Genomic DNA, 20,690 nt, shown 5'->3' with positions numbered 1-20,690 from the left:
CAATCGAAAACCGTTTTAAAAGTATCTTTGCAAATCAAATAAATTGTCGGACAAAAAAAAGTGTTTACGACATTTTTATTAGTGTTACATACCACGCGAGTAAATATCAGCAGGTATAAATAAAAAAGAACGATAAGTGTTTTGATATTGGAATAGGCCATTCGCCTAACAGCTTTATTTTCGGTTAGAGGACAACCGCGTACGACGATTTTTATACAATTCAGTCATCGATCATAAGGGCACGTGTACACTAGTACGTTACATTATGCTACACGTATCGGTAATCGCCGGTAAAAATGCAAATTAAACTGAATAATGATTTTTGCGGCGCGATGCGTGGTCGGGCGGCCGTTGACTCGCGGCCGGACGCGGCGCGTATCTTATCTTTATAAATAATTTTAATCAGAGGCCGTCAGATCTGTCAGTTTTGGCGCCACTTTTTGGAGGCGGACGCGGATCCGGCACTAACGAATGGCATTGCCAACTCTCGAAAGTTATTTCCGTGGGTGGCTTCAACGTTGTGCGCTGCATTTTTACGAGGAAATCGTCTTGTGTAATAAGTTCTGGAGCACGATATCGTTGAACTGGCGCTCCATTAATAATTACGATTGTTATAAATTGTAAACGATTGTAGGCGTCAAGAATATGGCGCCGAGCGCAATAAGTTGTATAATATCAGCTGCCCTGACACAAGGCATATGACCTGCACTTATATTTGTTTAAAATTAGTTTAATTGCTGCATAGAAACTGTTTCATGATAATTAAATCATTCATACGTCTCGAGAAGTTATACCATTCTATATTATTAACTTAGATATTTGATTTGTAACTTCTTCTTCTTCTTCCTTAGCTCTACAGCCCTTTGTGGGCCTTGGCTTGGTCAAGCAATTTTTTCCACTTCGGTGTGTTAGTGGCTACCGATTTCTTATGCCAACATTCTTTGCGTCACGATTTACACCTTTTGTAAATTATTATTTGTAAATTAAATTTAACGATTTGTAACTAAATAATCAATATTACTATTATCTTTCATTTTAATAAAAGTTATAATCTTTGGTACTGTAGGTACTAAACGTTTAAGTTCGTAACTTAATGGGCTAAAGTTTACATTATTTCAATGAAGAATTCAAACCTACGAACTTAGTTTTCCCAGTCTGTTCTCTATGCCATTATACCATTAGCATTCAAATGGAATTCGTTGTAAACATCATCTGGCATGAAGACGCAAAAACTAGAAGACAGTAAATCATAGGAGCGGCGTAGTAACGTCCATTGTGTCCGGAACAAACATTTGGCGGCGAGCATATTTTCAGGTATTTTTATTACCTACAAAAAGTCACACTGCGCTTAACGCCTCGGTTTTGTTGATTGTTTTTTCAACTTCGTGATTAAAGATCTGAAGATTTATTCGTTTTGTATAGAACGGTAATATATTCGCAATAAAAAGCATTTGGAAACATAAACTTTTATTAAGATAAAACATAAATTTTATGTCAAAAGTTGCCACAGTATTCACCAAATCGCATTCTCTAATATCGGTATAATAAAATTGATAAAATATAAAATCTCGATTTTTATAAAAAAATAATATTAAAAACTCGAATAAGAAAAAAAGAAAAGAGAAGAGTTGTACAGAAAAGAGTTTATAAGAAAAGAGTTTTTAGTTTGTTAGAAAAGAGTTGTACATCAACTTGTCAATTTGTAAACCGAAAACTAAAGAAAAATAAAAATATCCACTTATTTGTAAACTAGTCTTGATTATTGTTTTACACAGTTATTCACAATGCACAAAAACAAAAGACGACAACGGTATTACAGTATGAATAAGATAATATCAATGTCAAAACTATATTACAAATAATAACGGTGCGGTTCTTTGCATTGGCTTCGATACTAAATATTCCAACCTACCAAAAAGTAACCGATTGTAGACCAACACTAATATTAATTTTACTTATTTGCTTACATCACTAAACAGTTGATAGAAATAGCATATCACCGCAGCTATATTAGTAAAACAAACACAGACATTACTGTAGACTTTTAGTTAATAAAACTAAATATGTACCATATAGTATTTTAAAAACTTCCTAATGAACGAAACAGTTGTTCAAGCGATCACTTCAGCAGTTACAATCGCCGAACGTGTCTTAACAGTCGTCGATTTAATTTGCAATGTAAATGAGTCGCTCTATTGTTCGAGTGTACAACAGATTAGCGAATATATTCGAAGCGATCGAGAAAAACAAACAAGTCGTCACATCGCCGAGACGCAAATAGACTCGTGGCCACTTAATTCGTGTCACCCACTCTCGATATTTGTGACTATATGAATGACACTAGAATAGACATCGCCTCTAGTACAACGTCGCTGTTAATTATATCCTCCGCTTGTTTTGATCCGTGACATCAGATTAACTCACGCGACGCTGCTTACACTAGAAGCGGCAATAGCTATTTGATTAAATAGTAATCCAAATACTTTAGCTTGTCGCCATTGTTTTTTATTCTGTGTCAAGTGTGCTAAACTTAATACAATTTTTTAACTCTAAGTGTCAGTCCTCCCAAATTGTAAAGTGTCTGGTAACAATTGAACGTGTACATTATGTGATGGAAATATCGGATTTTATTCCGTTATCTGACAGTGACGTAATTTTTAAACTATCTGAGCCTGTATCAGCCAGTGGTGGGACAGACCCTAACTATCAGTCCTACCAAATTGTAAATTGTCTAATCAACTCAAAGCCCTAAACTTTGTAATTTTTTACAATAGGTTGTACTTACATTTAAAATTATAAACCCATTTAAATTGTTTCTAGAGCCGACTCTAGTCGCCGAGCACCGCTATAATAAGATGCATTATCCGTCTCGACGAAAGTTAGGGTCCCTAATTTAAAATTGTGATTGTCTGGCAGCCTTCGGCCGACCTAGTTTTCCTTTCTGAAGGACAGATTTAAGCAGGTGTCTGGGGCAGAAGTATATTTTGCATAATGCGATAACCCTCCGTCTAGCCGTTTGGTTATTGAAATAACTTGTCTGCTCACTGAATAATTTCTTGTTCGCATTCAAATTTTACTGTGGCAAGGTAAGAACGAGGGTTTCGGTTTTTAGGCTTACAGATTTAATGTAAAGAATTTTAATGATGGAAATTACAAACAGATATATAATGAAAAGTCGAAAAAGATTACTTATTTTAACACAGATGAGACGCGCTGTCGCTCCGGGGATATGGTATGTTACTCCGAAACCGACGGGAACCGAGGCAGGGTCGTGAATTCCTGATTGTTTGCCAACGCTTTTCTTGGTGATTGGCGCTAAACATTTTATTTAATAGAACACACGGATGTGCAGCAGAGATCAAGGTATAGTCTCATTAAAAACGGAAACCCAGAAAAATATTTCTGAATTGAAATTCCGCGAAATGACGTCAGCCAAGATATGCTATCAATCATTCCACGGAAAATCTTTATACACGATTTGGTTAAAATTTTCATAGCGGTGTACTAAGGTTATGGTTAAGTATGGAACGAAGAAAAAAAATTGTTTGACCTAGCCTAAAATCAATAAGGTTCATAGACCTATAAAAATAGGGATGATAAATGAAAATCGTGTTAATTTATTATTGTGACGTGACTTATACGATTTGAATTTGCAGTCAATACCCAGATTTAAGATTAACACAGACAAAATATTTAAGATAAATCGTGAAGCTGCACGATCGAGTGGTCGGATATCGCCTACGTAATGTCAGACACGCCGTAATTCATTGTTCAATTTGTCATGGAACAATGCAGCATTTGAATTCAACAACCACGACTCCCAACCAGGCCTAATCACTCAGCCGAGCGCCGCGCGCAGCGCCCGCGGCAATCGCGGCCTACATTTACTAACAATTTCATATTTTCTGCTCTTATTATGACTTATTAACACAAAGTCCAGTTCAACAGTTACATATCTAAGGGATTTTCATTTGTTTGTACAAACCACATTATTAACACAGGCTATATAAATTTTCTTATCAGTCAAAATTATATTGAAATGTTATTTTTATATGACTAGTAGTAATAGTGACGAACATAGATAATAAGAGATGAAATACATTATAAAACAAGCAATTTTAAAACAAACAAAAACTAAAATCTCAATAAACTATCATAAATGAGCTGCAATACACGATGATAAGTGGTTTAATAATAATGATAGACTTCACTTTGTCAATATTTATTGCTGTTGACTACGAACGAATGGTATATAGATCATCATTACGCGATTTCTTGTGCAGTACAAATGACGCTAGACGATATCTCGCAGAAAAAGTACACGAGTTTTGTCGTCATTATTTGAGGATGAGCACAATCATATTAATGCGCTTATAATGACTGCACTATTCGCTTTTTATTCTTAGAAAAACTTTTATTTGTAAATAAATAATAGTTTTTTTTTAAAGGACATTATTTTTAACAATATTATCTTGGTAAACACATTCGAGAACAATTGGAAATTGACAGTGCTCGGTACATGTGTACACAAATTTAAATAAAAATATGAGCATTATTTATACAACAATAAACATTAACTTTTATTTTGTGTGATTCCATTAACCCCGTGTTAATGTTTAAGACAGAATTTTTCGATTCGTACAATATTGAGTGCGTCGTCAATGTGCCGTTCGATGCAACCCGGCAGTGCAGCGCGATAGTGATGCGACTGCTCACGTAAAAATATCGATAAATAACTCAACTAACAAACTCTACAAACGTACGTGTAATATTGTCGGCACTTTGTTGAATCGGTGCAGAGAAATATATGACTAGTCGTAGTTGTAGTCATTCATTTTTCAAAGAATTGTTTGCGTGTGTGCAGGCAGGGCGGGGTACACATAAATCTCGCGAGGCGATTGAATGCAGACGCGTAAGCGTGCCCGTGCGCATAATTCAAAGGGGCGATCACCAGGAATCGTCGTTTGGCATGCAGACGGCCGCGTTCATTCCAAAGTAATAAACCCGTTAGCGGCGACGTAATATGCATATCGGAGACCACTAAACAACACATTTCAAGCGCTGAAACATGCATAAATATGTTTAAGAATTTACACATGCGGACTCGATGCGTCGTGCTAAATTCAAATGCTATAAGATGCGCTTCTCAATTCGCATAACGACCGCATGTAACTCGTCGGCTGGTACTAAATGGGCGTTTATTATGTGTCCGAACTACCAATATTCCCGGTAGCATTTATTGGAATATATTCTCTATTACAATTACTTAAAGTTAGCTTATCGATATCGATGTATTCGTTCGAGGGTCGTCACCAGCCCGCAGGTGCATTGTGGTCTGATAGGCGGTTCCTGGCGAATGATCGGCGCGGCGCCGTATTGCCTCGGCGCGGCGGCCAGACCCGGCTCTTTAATATTTATTTACACATGCAAATGCGTTTCGCCCGTCCGAAACTGCGACCGATGCGACTCCGAATTGACTATAAAATATCCTGAATCGAAAATTAGTTTCTTATACGTATGCAATGTGTTGCAGGCGGACGAACAATTCAAGCATATCAAAATTTTCATGCTTATGTATTTTATTCAATCATTTCTTCAGGCCATATTTCTTTGGCCGCACCTAACGATAACGTATTCAGGTCCGGGTACCTTTCGTATAAGACGCACATTACCATATTGGCTGGAATACAAGATGTTTTTGTTTGAATTGAAATTTAAAAAAATAACATAACATCCGCTTTTCGTCGTACACTCGTTTAAGTGGATACTGTGAGTGAGAGAGTACGGACTTGCTTCTGTTCTTCAAACACATAGCTTCAACCCAACAAGGATCGCAACCCCAATGGGTTAGTCAAGTCAACACTTAACTCTAGCTTGTTTGACTCTCGTATACTTGTATTAAAATTAAAATAAATACATTTTGCCGACAAAGTACGAACTTTTAATTATTCCTTTTTTCAAGGCAATTACTATAGTAGCCATCACAAGTGGTTTGTAGTGATTATAAACGTATTGTGCATGTACTCGTAGATAAGTAATTGATACGGCCGATAGGGACGCTCTAGTCCAACAGCGGATGTTTTCCAGACAGACTGATATGTTATTCAGTTAAGTGGATATTAAACGCGAACTGTTAGGTGCTAACCGCTAATCGTTACGTACGTTCAGTCAATTGGACTATATTTATCGACGTATTCTGCGAAATAGTTTCGATGTGATGAAGTGGTGTTTGAAGTATTGATTGAAACGAATCCCGGTCAAGTGTGCAGACGAGTTTTGAAAATCGCGACGTATAAAGAGGTCGTTTTGAACTACTAAAAGTGTACATCCAATTAAATAACTCTGCAACTATTAAAAAAAAAACTATATAAATTATAACGATTTTTTTACCTTCGAAAAGAGATACAACTCTATACTATAACTGTACGGGTGTTACCGCTGAACTTTTTTTAAGTAAACCGATAATCTTACTAATATTATAAATGCGAAAGTCTAGATAAATGTTTGTAAGAATTTGTAGACTGAACTGCTGAACGGATCTCGGTGAAATTTAGGATAGATGTGGAAAATAGTCTGGTCTCTTATAGTTTGGAAGAACACACACTGCTACTTAGTTTTTTTAATCCCACGCGGACGAGGTCGCGGGCAAATCCTAGTATGAAGAGTAAAATAACATTTACGACAGGTCATCAATGTAAAATTGTAGCGTAAGATTGCATTTAATGAAACAACTGGATCAAATTTTTAACCATCTATAGTGTGGAACAATGGTTTATCCGTTTACTTTAGAGAATACAGTAAACGTAAATAATAATCGCTACTGAGTTCACTGGACGATAACCAATCAAGCACTAGTAATATAACAAATAAGTATTAATTTGTATTTGTGCGATTGTGTGTGCTTTACTTGAAACAAAAGAACGACATACCCCAACATTTGTTTCAGCTCCTACCATTGTAAAAGTAGTGGTAGTTCATTTAGATATACTACTTGCTTTACTTATTATCTCCTTAGAATTGATCACTAGATCTTTTATAAATATACGCATAACAATCTTTTATTATATTTTAAAAATAAAAGCATATATTACCTTATCTAGGTAATTACCACGATTTTACATTGTGTTTTTAAGACATAAGGTGTACCAAAAATAGTACGACAGAATCGTCAAGTAATATGGTAAAACATTAATAAATGTTTGTATTATTATTATTATAGGTTATTATTTATTTTATAATAGTTAATATTTTATAACAAATATGAAATAAAGTTTAGAATAATAAATAAGTATACCAAAACTATGTAGACGTTCAATATTTTTTGGTTTATGATAACATAATAATGCAATAGGAATTTTGTATAAATTATTTTAATACGTTTAATATTTTTAAATTGGACTATGAAATAGTAATTTTAAAATTCAATTAAAATTCCTAACGAACTCAACCGTATTGTTAAAAATACTTGGTACGAGTTATTTTATGTATTTAATAAATTGTCTATGATGGTTTATTTTTTTTGTAACTAAGCATCCATTTATCTTGCTAATTGGTTAATTGGCAATTAATTAAATCTTTTTACACTTAATGAGTACGTTGTTAATGTTTCTTAAATAATAATTAAAAAATATATGAGATTTTTGAGATTAACGCATTTGAGATTTATTTACGTATGTTGTTCAAGACCACGTTTGACTAGGGTGACTAGAAATTATAAGTTATTTCTACTACACCAATATTATCATATAATCTAAAATCGGCCCAGTAATTTTTACTTGAATCGAAGACATACAAAATACACAAATGCAAATCTTTCCTCTTTTCAACATTAGTATAGAGAATATTATTCAATATCCGAAAATAGGACAATATTATGGGAACGTGTTGAGAGCTAATATTTTAACACTTAGATATTGTTCTTGAAATTGAAAGTCTTTAAACTGCAAATTATTAAATTTAAATCTTAGTATCAATCGAATGTAGCTACACAAAAAAACCCTCTGATATAATATAAAATACTGCTAAGGAACAAATTAAGTTGAATTTGATATTTTTTGAATTTCAGTATGCCTATAACATATTTTCGTGATATATTTAATAAACTTTAAACTAAAGTAATGAAAAAAAATAAATAAATATAGGAGATTTCTAAAGTTGTATGCAATTAAATTTGGCTGATATTTTCTTAATTGCCATGTAAACAAGTACCGATTTATGCAAGTTGTAACATTTGTTTGGTTCATGATAACGTGTTCATTAACCGTCACGTTATCTCGAGTGCGTTATTACTCAAATTACGACCATTTACAGCTCGTTTCTCATGTCTTTGATTATTTCAAGTGTGATATCTATGATTTATTTGTTGATTGTGTTCAATAAACTATCACTTATTATATTTGTTAACATTTACATAAAATTTTAAACTCATAAAAGTAAATTTATTGGACCTAATATGTTAAATATAAGAATGCACAACAAATAACAAAGAAAAATAAATTAAAAGAATTTTCTAATATTTTCTTGTAATTATTTTCCACAAAAGAAACTAAATGTTTATTTGTTAGTTTATTGTAAAAGTTAATAAATAAATGTATGGTGTTGTGTACTGACCTGCCGCCGGGCGGAGGACGAGGGGCAGCACGAGGAGCGGCAGTAGCGGCAGCCGCATGCTCGCGCTAGCGTCGCATGTCGGCGCGGGCGCTGTGCGCTCGCCGCCCGCCGCCGCGGCACTGTGCCGGAGCCGGCCGCGGGCCGCGCGCCGCGGCACGTGCGCGCCCCGCCTGCAACAGGTGACTGCACAGCCGCGTGTCCGCGTCGCACTCGCACTCGCCTTCGCCCGCGCGGTACCGCCCCTCACCATCGGTCCTGCCCCACCGGAGCGCTGGCGCGGACTGAGCCGAGCCCGAGCACCGCACCAAGCGCGCCCACACTGCAAGCGGCGGAGTGGCGGTGGCGGATGGCGCTGCAGCGCGTGGTGGTCGCCGCACGCCGCACGCCGCACGCCGCCGCGCCGCACCTCGCCGTGTCGACGACCGCGCCACGCGCCTCCCGCGGCCTTCCGCCTCCGCGGAATGCAACGCGCCCTACTCATCGCGCACCTCAACGGATGCCCAACACTTCTGCACCTTATACTTATTCTAACATCTAATAACAACACAATGATTATATTAAATACTTTCATTTCATTGAAATAATTTTAAAATTTAGCCATTTTAAAATTGACTTACAAGCATTAAATTAACCTCATTAACTGAGCTCGAAATCATTGCCATTGGATCAATGAACTTTGCGTCAGTTAAGCGTTGAAGTCTTTTCAAGGGCGCTTATTATACGACAAAAAAGCTCGGTAACCGCTTCGGAAAAAAGAGATCGTCGTTAAGCAAATCCGATAAAGTTAAGTCGGATCGAATGTTATATGCGGTTTGATACTGTCATCAACTTTTGCAATATAGAGTTGTATGTGCCTTTAAAATGGAAAGGAAAATAATCAAAAGGAAATCATCGTTTTACCAGTGACTAACGATTTTAAAATCGCGAGATGTCTGCCGAGCAATTATTAGCAGCAATGATGGCGAGTCCGCCTTGATTACAGCCCCGAGCACATGTAACATGCGCCCGAGGTTCACATGCCGGCAGGAAGCAGATAGTTTTATTGTGTCCCTGAGTAATAAATGTTAAATGCTAACTTAATAAACCAATAAAAGTCGTTACACTCTCACTTTATTCTAACTCCTTAATTGCCTAACATTCATGCACAGACAAAATTACCTTGAAATGGAAAATTCGCATTTATTTTGTTGCATTTTTACGTGGATGAAATATGTTTCAAATTCAAACACTAAGATTTTTTTTCAATGTTAATGTACCCATTTAAATTCACTGCATTAGTATTATTTACATTTTTATCCTTAAAAAAATGTCCTCAACGTCTTATCGAGTCCTTTAAAGTATGAGTTAACGCTCCCTTGTAAATGTTTAAAATATCAATAAATAAAACAACTTACTCGTACATACGAGTACGATATGACAAAATGTTTTTGTATATCCTTAATAACTTTGGTAAAATAAGAAAAAATCTTGGATAACCATATTTTAATATTTAGATAGAATTTAAATTTGCACACAACATTGCATTCAATAATCGGAAAGCAATTGTAAACACTTCTTGAGATTTAAGAATAACAAGAAATTATTAGTCACAATTAGCAGTGGTAGAGCCTGCAATAGCATCTTTTTCACGTATAACGCTAAAACACGCGGTGCAATACCACAACCGTACAGAAGACAGCCGTGAAGTAAAAGAAATTCCGCGTTTCACCTGATCAGTGTGCGAGTAGGAAACCCAGTTTTAGTATTCTTATGAGGAAAGAATGGGAAGTGGATATGGCGTAAGAAAGAATGTATGAATATATATAGAAGGAGAATGTCCTCTGTTCTGTTTAGGCAACGCATCTGCAATTATAGATGTCTAATAGGCAACAGTCGCTTCTCTATATCGGCGAATTCAAGTGATCACTTACTCATTTGCCACATTCTATTTAAAATAAGATACGTGTGAAGCCGCGGACAATAGCAAGTATTTTCATCAATTTATTTTGCGGTTTCACATTTTCTGAATATTTATTTTTAAAAGCAACGTGTTGCGTAGCGTTCGCATGTCTTTTGTCTCCTTGGCACAACTCCAACATTCGACTGCAATTTGTCGGTTGATCAAGAGGCTTACTACAATAACAATTTACTATTTAAATCAATAACATGCAAATAGCGCAACGAGACTTGAATTTATTATCCTTTGAAATATCCTAAAATAATCAAATTACACCTCATTCTCGATCACTAACATCGATCAACAAAACAACAAGTCATAGTGGTCATCCAATTCAATTTTTTTTTTTAGTTTACAATGTACTTGCTTTCGCTCGCGACTCTGTCCGCGTGGAATGAAAACAAAAACAAATGTGACTAGCCTATGTGTTCTTCCAGGCTAGCCTTTACATCTTTACTAAATTTTCTCAAAATCCGTTCAGCCGTTTAGGCTACAAATTCTAACTAAAATCCACCCATCTAAACTTTTGCATTCAGAATATCAGTATGAAGTATGTTCTAAATAGTGCGAATTTTTAAACAATACTTTTACATTCCACATTAAAAAGGTTACATTATTTTCCTACTCCATTTACAACTGATAAAAAATCGTCTTCATGAACATTAGCAGACTTAATTTAGTGTTACGGTTACAGCGGAATCGTCTACGTGGATTTAATGTCTGTCAGTACAATATCGTCTTTGCAATAGATATCAAATCAACTCTATTCATACTCATAAGTGCTCTTTTGGTTATTTTTTGTCAAGTATATCCGTAACATTAGACTCAATAGAATATGTAAAATAATTTTAAATAGCAATTATTTGAGATTTGAACAATTATCTTAATATTTAATGAAAAAAAATCTAGTAAACTTCATTAGATTTTAATAACTAAATGATTGTATGATTTCTTAAAAGCTTCACACGAAAACTTATTTTATACCTCAACAAAGATATTACAAATCGACCAAAACAATGATATCCAAATCATTAATTACTGTCAAATTAAATCATTTGAAAAACCTCTATCGTGATCCTTGTGTCCTTATTCTTGTAAAAGTCATTTTTTATCTATGGTCGGGAAAAAATAACAAAAGACATTCGCGACGGAAAATATGCAACTGTCTGCAACACACAGACAGGTAATAAATAAAGCAAACATCTCTCAATTAATTACCGGCAGACAACGGAAAAGGAAAAACTAAAAACTAAATTAAAACGTCCCAAAAAACCAAAAACATGTGAGCTTCGAGATTTAGTGACAAACATAATTTTGTTATGTTATAAAATAAAGTACAAAAAATGTATGACTACTCAAAAATCTGTCATTGTATTATTATAAATGACTACATGAAAAACCATACCAAAAAGCAAGCTCAAAGCAAACTTAAAATTGATCAGTCAGCTATATGAAAGATTAGTTACTGGCAAACAACAAAGTTTTGAATAATTTTATTTACCCAGACGGTTTTAAAAGTGTTTTATTTACCCATCTATTAAAATGGTAATTGAATGTTTGTTGTGAATGTAAAATGTCAGCAAATTTTATTTAAGGATCGGTACAACGAATATTTTTAATGGTCTAACGGCTGCCACGAGATGTCCTAATTGTGACTTTCATTCTGACACGAAAAGTCACGTATTTCTTTAAAATATATACACAACTATCAAACCATACACCATTAGTCAAAAGACAGCATGTTTACAACAGCATACTCATATCGAGTATGGAATAATATAAATTGCAGTACAAACAGGTATATGCATGAAAAGAAAGTCATCATCATAATTCCCCTGGCTTTATCCCATTCACAAGGATCGACGCTAAGGTTTTAGAAACTGTAATGTTTTGCCTCAATTTTCATGACCGTCCATATGTCGCCAACCCTACCTGGTAGATAAATTAGTATTTTTCTTAAATATTTTTGAAAGTACATAAGATATTGCAAGCAACCACATAATAATGCGTAAGACTATATTCAGATCCCTATAAAAGTTGCAGTTACAGCTGTAAACTTCGGACGCCCCTGTCGACAGTTGGAAATTGCTTTTTGAATGGTGTTTACCGTTCTCCGTGACAGTAATTGACACCCGCAAGTACCTTCTTAAATCTGAAGGCTTACGGTCGGGACACTCGCTCCGTAAGTCCACATAAAATCTTGCAAAGCGAGTCCCTCATGTATAATTATATTCCCAACATTATCCTGTTTCATAAGTACACCCGTAAATGCATTAACTTTAAAATATTAAAGATATAAGACGAAGATATAAGATGTAAAATATAAGTTCTTGTAGAAAATATATTTTACATCAATTTTGAATAATTTTTGATGTACACTCGAGGAAACTCAAAAAATAGCTAAATCTACAAGAGCAATAATCTAATACCGATTTAAGATCGGAAACCAAACCACTTAGCTACAAGCTTTAGCTTAGATATGAAAAGTATTTACTATAAACTGCGCTTAATCGTTATGCGGCTGGATATAAAATCAGAGAAGCTAAATCTAATACACTAAATCCTTGCATTGTCTATGCAATACGAGCTTGATATTAAATTCCATAGACGGGGCGACTAATTGTTTTCGAGTGTACGCAAATTAGTTTCCGTCAGGCGCAGCGTCGGCGCGCGGCCGGCGTCGCACCGTTCACCATTAACTAACCACTCGACTTCTCCACTCGACCACTAGATAGTCGACCATTAACAAATTCCTAGGCGAGACTTGAACAGTACAAATATGCGGCCGCCTGCGATGCCAAGAATTTGGTCGATTCGACAACTTTAAGCTGCACTCGCTCACCTCGCCGGCGAAGGATATTTCTGAAACGCGCCTTAAGTGCAACAATACCACTCTTGTCGGTGGTACCGTTAATTTTGTATATTTACACACAAACTAAACTGTACGCCTTTTAACTGAGATAACGCAGAACATTGTTAAGAGTATAAACTAGTATAGTAACATTGGTAAGGGAAGAGATAAAACTAAAAAAGAATAATTATTTATCAATATCTAAAATCTCTAATTTTTATCTATTGCAATATTATTTACATTTTGTATAAGAATTTCAAATACAAAATTAATTTTAGATTACCAATAGCAATGCTTTAAAATTTTTCATATAATTTGGTTTTTCCTATGTTATATTCAAACGCCAGAAGAAATTTTCAAGAAGGAATTCCCCACAAAATGAATATAGTCTGCGAAAATATTTATGTTTAGTGAGCAGATGTTCTACTTACTTATAAACACAAACTGACGGTTTTATTCGTAAAACGTCTGCAACTAGGCTAAATCTTTATTTGCATTCCTCCAATTTCTTTTCAAGCTTATCGAGACAACATTATTTTAATTGAATTTCTAAAACAATAGACGGTAGGTAAGGTTATAGGTCCTCCTCTTCGGAGATCCTGGGACCCTCGAATCGCACGTGAGGGCGGCCATCGACGGAGTTTTTAGTGAGTAGAAATCTCACATATCTTACGAAGATTACCCCCTCCCCTCACCCCCCGATACCAAAAAAGGGCAGTCCTCAAATCTGGTATGACTGACACAGCTCTATAATGCTGTTGTTTGTGTCGAATGCATTTGAAAATTACGTTTTCGTAATTATCACTATCAAATTTAATTTAGCAAATTTAATATCTTGTTAGTTAAAAGTGTGCATATTAAATATATTTTGCAACAACCTGTGCTCGTAAATAAAACGGTTCGAATTTAAAGTAATTATTTCGGGGAATAATTTAAGGTCCCTAGGTATAATCACTGATGTAAATTACACAAATGCTAATTGACTGAATAAATTTCGATATCTAGTAACCGGACCTTTTAAATTATTTCGATGTTGATAAGTTGAACTAAAAGTCATAAAGACCTCGAAGGGGAAAAAATCTGTTGTGGTACTAGTAGAGAATAAGTCGAAAATTACAAATCTCCAATTAGAGATACCACATTCTAATTTTCGTACGAAAACGAGACTAAAGTACATCGGATGTCTTTATTTATTTAGAAAACCATTTTTTTGTTTTATTATTTTGTTGTTATTTTAATGTTTTGTTTTTTTTAAGGTTATAAAAGTATATAATTCAATAATAGAGAAAAATATGATGAATCAAAAGAAAGAAAGTCACACATCACGGTCTTAACGTTAAATCACTTACATACGAGAGAAACTACAAAGTAATTGGCGGACATCTACGACGAAGTAAATTTATTCATAGAACCCGAAGTCGTACAAGATTCACATCCTCATAACCTTTCAATGATTTAGTTAATTCAGTATCATCTTATTGAAATATTAATCAATCTTTTAAATGAGCTAAATACATGTTTTCATTTGTTTCTGAAATGAAGCAATATTTACTTACGCCTAATTGATTTGCCAAGTAGCCTGTCCGTAGACATAACTGAATTAATAAATAGATTGCAATCTCGCTGTGATTTAGTGTCCGGCGCCCGGTCACCGTCGCCGCAAATCATTCACAGATCTCTGTCCTTGTTCTACAAATCCCGGCAAATTAGTGGCTTCTGTTTCATGCCAACGTATAATTTACTGAATACAAGCATAAATTATTGTGTATTGTAAACAAACGAACGCTTGACAACAAATGGTCAGGTCTAATAATGGTAGTAAAATAATGCTTGTTTTTAACTGACCACAAAATAGAAGTAGGTTGTGAATTCGTCTGTATGTTTTTAGACGGACCTATTATCTTGTTTGCTCATTTCAAGTAAAAACAGAAGTTAACAATTTGACATCAAAATTTAACTTTTCATTTCCTTCCAATCTAAATATTGCAGTTGGTACTAATATTTCTAGATAGCAACGCGTATATTAAAAGCGATGACTCACAGTTCAGACATTCGCAGCTCAGACTTCATAGTGTACACAAAAAGTCCGTCATTTTTTTCACAAATATTTATCTACGTAACTCTTCAATTACATAAATTATATAATTATACCATTCTCTATACATATGAATATATTGTATGCTATGCATTGATATCAATAAGTTACATTAGCATTAGGAAACAACCACCAAGATGCCCAGCTCTTCGCAATATGTAAAGCTTAAAAACAGTATATTGTCATATCCAAATGAAGAATTCGAGACATAAAAAAAGTAGACAAGACTATTCTTGTCTCCGGCCAGACAGTTTTTCTGTGCAATTTAAAGTTGTTCTAATGATTTCTGTATTTTTTCGAATCTATTGTTAAGCGTGACAAGCATGGACCTCGCAGCGATCTGAGGATGATCACGCCTCAGTCTAGACGCGAAGGAGGTGACGACTAACAGCCGGTGTTCGAGGAATGATCTCGGAGCCGTAATTTCGTTGATAATTTGACAAATTGTCAGCAGTTTCACGGACGACATTTTGCGTCTGAGTTTTTGCAAGCGCCGGACGCTGCAAATGTGTTAATTGTGTACCTAATGCCGTGGAATGTGACTCATTTCTCACGTCGCCGATCCGGCGAATGCATAAAAAAAGATCGAGCGTTAATTTTAAAGTGTGCAGACTTTGCTTATATCTTTATGACGCAATCTTAAAAAAGTCACCTTTTAAAATGTTTCTATACCGAGTATTGATTAGAAGAGTAGTGCTTGAAGTCCGGGTACAGTTTTGTATAAAAGCACCACTCCATCTTTGTAAAGGTGAGTTCACACAGAGCGTGATTCTGCAGACGGATTCGGAAGACGACGGTAATGAGACAAGTTTCTTATAATTAAAGGATATTGTCTTCTTTTAGTACTTAATATAAGTTGGTTCACAAGTCGCTTTGTGAAAATAGCCCTAAGTAAATAAGATTCAATAGTAGTTTTCTCTTCTATTGCTATTCTTATTCTTGGGAATACAGTTCCTCATAGACAGTTAGTGCGTTTACAATAGTTTTACTAATAGAACCTAATATGCTAGACTTTACAAATGAAATTCGAGCTAGACTGCGCGATTTCCTTTCAATTTGTTCACAATAAAATCATACATCAAAAGCGCGCAAACGAAGAATTGAGCCAGACAGAAGGTACGCACAAACAAGAAACTTTAGCATTCACGTTTGAATGTTTCATAATACGAGACTTTCCTCTAACCGAGCGCGGCGCGATTCAAAGAAATTTTCAATCGCACCACGTGTAGGCAAATGAATCGATAAAGACGGTCTCACGACGTATTGTCCTAGTTTCCGCGAAGCGTGAGGCCGCAGCCGCGGTGAGACCCGCTTGTATGCCTTACCACCCGTTATATTACATTTTTTCCCTCGGCCCTGGTTTATTAATGGCGTAGTACGTCAATGAATAGCAACTAATTGTCGTGTTCTGAAGTTGAAAAACTACCTAAAGTTTAAGTAACGGCGGCTACCAGATTTATTTATAACATTCCTATATTGCAAGTAAAGTGAGGCTAGGGCAAGTTTGTTCCAGAAGCCCATGTCACTTAACGTAAGGTTAACCACTCTGTTTGCCAAATAAAAACGTCCAAAGAGAAATTAATATCTTGTACTTAATGCTTTTATAAATGCAACCACCTTCTATAAAACAAACAACCGTGCCATCAAAACAAGAATCGTTAAGAGTCGAGTCAGTCTAAACAGTTTTGCAGTTTTTCAGAATGTATAAAAAAACAGACGTCTGCTGTCAAAATAAATAATGAGCAAACTATTCGCTTCGACCTTCGGCGTATCCGTCATTATATTAAGAACATTATGCAAGCGAAGTTCATGACGTGATGTCATATTTTTTAGTTTAGTCATGCAGTTTTGCGACCTGCCTTAATTGTGGGCGATTATTCTTTCGTCCTAGGCGACCTTGCGGCGAGACGAGCGCGATGGATGAATGCTGCCGATACGATGTGCCAATTACTGGCAACTTGTCGCCGGACGCCCGACGATCCACCTCGCACCTCGTTTGTTTGACCGATTGATAAATAAATGTTAACAATTGTAAACAGTTTGCGGTTGTTCTTGATGCAGCCACTTGGCCAGATGTCACTTTCAAACTACAATCTACAACATTATCAATAAACCGACTGTTAAAAAATTATTTATTTATTCAAGATTACATGATTTGCTCTACCATCTATATTTGGACTTTAGTGGTCTGTTGCTAATACGTGATTTACAATTTTTGAACTCCCACCAGCTCAGTCTATCCGTCGCGATAATGTCTTGAGAAGTACTATTATTATTTTACGATGACATTGTAAGCGGCCGAGACGATGCAAGGAGGAAATAATGATCTATCCGCCGGGCGAGCGTTAATATAAAAACGATTAAATAGCTATTATCCATCCACAATCCGCCAAATGAAAAAAAAATGTTTATTACAATTCGAACAGTATACAATGTACCGACACATTATTGCCGAGAAGAGGATACCATCTCCATCAAGATAATTAACCTACGTCACCGCGCCTCTCCTATGGTCAACACGAACTTTCTTTCTTGCGAATACTTTCAATCCGGTACGCGGGAATTTCCATTTCCCGGTTGTGAATAATTAAATACACACCACAAGATGCTGTACAAGTATGACTGATTGATTAACTTCTTCATACGTTACGTACTGACCCTACTACTTGTAAAAGAGCTCGCTCCTCGTCTACTTTATCAATGTATCGGTATCGTAATAAAGGTTTAAGAAGAATAACTTTCTTACATCTTATCATAACTAAAATTAAATCTAATAGGATTGATAATTTTCCAAAGTGGCAGAGTGGTGAATCCTCTAAACGCACACTACGCTCGCAGTCGCAGTCAGTGGATGCAGCTAGTTTTTTTACTTTAGGCGCACATCCGCGTCTGCGCCGGTTTTTGCGCCGCCTGCGCGCGTTGTTTTTCTGCGCGATCTCGATTGATGACCGTCTGGTCGGCCGCCGCCGCCCGCCGCCTTGGGCACTGTTTATAATCCGCTCTATTACGAAACGCCGCGTAACCCGGCAGCGGCTGACGCATGCGACAACATGCTCATGTATACTGCACCGTAGACGTTCGTTCCACAGCCACGTAGTTAATTTAATTTGCGCATACCGAATAGCGTCCGCTAGTGTAGTGATAATTGGTGGCTTTGTATGGGCCAGCGGCGTACAGCCGGCCAGACAGACGGCCTCCGGCGTCTAGACACTAGACGGGCCGTTGCGATTTGCGAGATCACGTTTCGGCCGGCCGAACATGCTAAGTGCACGTCTGGCCGCATACATGAGGTCATGGATCGCAGAAAGCAATACAGGATGTGTCAGTCGCTCGCACGCACCCCACTGCTTTCTTTAACACTGCACGTTGTCATGAATTATTATTAAATGTTTTTAAAAAAATTATACTCTAATTGGATGTCTCAGTTCTTAACTCTAATCTGATTTTGTAAGTATTAGCAGATTCGATTTTTAGTGGTTGATAGAAGGATCGTTTAGCAATCATATATCTCTTAAACTAAAAAAATTTCAGCAATTACATAATTTTAACCGTTTGGTGTCTAGAGATAAAAGTTAAAAATGAATTTCTGGGACAATATTGATTACTTATTGAATTTGTTTTTTTCATTTATTATTAATATTGCCAAGAGTCAGAAAGCTTTAATCCATATAAATAGCGATCACGCCTCGCTAAATAGAATGTAATTAGGGCCAGGGTATGAGCGTATCGGCTAGACGCGTACGTCGGACGCCTCGAGTTACAATGTTACTTTGTATGGAACGTCGCTTTCGCCACGCCACCTATCTGTTACACTTGCTTTTTACACACGCATAAGCACATTGGCTTATCCATTACTCTTCCTAGCAATTACCACTGATATTTAATATCCTAATTAAAATAAACATAGTGGGGGACCAGCAAAGGTAGCGGTTTACGGAATGATTTAGTTTTACTATCTCAAAAATTAGGAAGTTGGCTTATTACCATTTCGAGTGAGAAGACCATAAGATGAGTCCAAAATGATCGCAATGCTCAAAAAAACTTGTACAAAACTATAAAAACATTTGCATCGTCATAAGATTTATATTAAAGCCTTAAATTAATACTGAAAAATGAGGAATATTTTGTAGGAAATTGCTATTTCTAAATATTTTAATAATTTATTAACTTGTAAGTCGCATCCAGCATTGACTGTGTGAAATATTCTATCATCGGTAGAGTACAGGATCTCGAATGTCTATGTATATAGCTCACAAACACATCGGCCTTGCGGAATACATAAAGAGGTTTGATTACTCAGTACTTGGATGTCTAGGATAATGATGCCGGTGACAAATTACACCAATGAACTCTATTCAATAGAATATGAAAAGAAAATTCCGACGTAAAATTATTTTACTGGAACTCCTTAATGTTTATCCAATTTCTTGCGATCTAGAAAATAAATTGCTTAGAAACGTGAAAATGTTGTTTTCATCTGATCTCTGTTACACGGTAAATAAATTACCGAAAAAAATATAACGATTTGTTATGTCTATTACTTTTCTTTAATTTTTATCTTTTAATTTAAAAAAAATATATTAAAAAATAGCGTTTCCATATGGCAAGCAAAGGATATGATCAAACAAAAATAAATAAATTATAATTAGTATATAAAGAGAACAATTTAAACACAACGTATTAAAAAATTTACATAGTTCGATTCTTGTTCATTTCTTTTGTATACAATTTTCTCGTTATTCGTCGCAGTACGTATAATGAGCCATATAATAAAATTATTATCAATCGATCACTCCCAACACATACACGTTATAGGTCTAAGAAATACTGTACTGCTCGAGACTAAGTGAGCAAGCTGGTTCTAAAACTCGATTGTTCGCTCCGCAGCTTACGAACTTTTTACGAACAGCACCATTGGCTTGACTGTAGCGTCTCGGTGGTATACAGTCGAGACGGGTGTGCGTAAAAAGTGCAGGGCGTCAAATCGTAAGGTCGTAGTGTCGGCGCGGCCCGCGGGGCTCGTTACGCCGTCTGCACCGCGCCGACCTTGACACGCACCTGTTGTTAGCTCGCTCTGGCCCTCGCGGCTGTACGCGACTGTACCAATTCTGCGTACTCTACGCAGGTTCGACTCGCCCGCGTCTGTCTGGCTCTGGAGTGAAGCACGGCTTTTTTTGTATTTAACTGTCGCTTTTGTG

General features: G+C 36.1%; 2 protein-coding genes across 2 annotated transcripts in view; both read right to left on the bottom strand.

Annotated features, from left to right (window-relative positions):
• The window catches only part of LOC106102088 (follistatin-A), a 20,720-nt gene extending 11,121 nt beyond the window's left edge, over positions 1–9,599 (bottom strand). The window contains exons 1-2 of the mRNA XM_013281497.1: positions 9,511–9,599; positions 8,611–9,144 (exon numbers count right to left, since the gene is read on the bottom strand). Coding sequence (XP_013136951.1) covers positions 8,611–9,091 — 481 coding nt within the window. The 5' untranslated portion in view covers positions 9,092–9,144; positions 9,511–9,599. The remainder of the gene's footprint in view (positions 1–8,610; positions 9,145–9,510) is intronic.
• LOC106102301 (angiogenic factor with G patch and FHA domains 1) overlaps positions 9,053–20,690 on the bottom strand; it is a 37,184-nt gene continuing 25,546 nt past the window's right edge. The window contains exon 12 of the mRNA XM_013281723.1: positions 9,053–9,660. Within this exon, the coding sequence (XP_013137177.1) occupies positions 9,526–9,660 (135 nt within the window). The 3' untranslated portion in view covers positions 9,053–9,525. The remainder of the gene's footprint in view (positions 9,661–20,690) is intronic.

This window comes from Papilio polytes, unplaced genomic scaffold, assembly GCF_000836215.1.
Source record: "Papilio polytes unplaced genomic scaffold, Ppol_1.0 DF823923.1, whole genome shotgun sequence".
Taxonomy (NCBI): domain Eukaryota; kingdom Metazoa; phylum Arthropoda; class Insecta; order Lepidoptera; family Papilionidae; genus Papilio; species Papilio polytes.
This window is presented reverse-complemented; position numbering and strand designations above follow the sequence as displayed.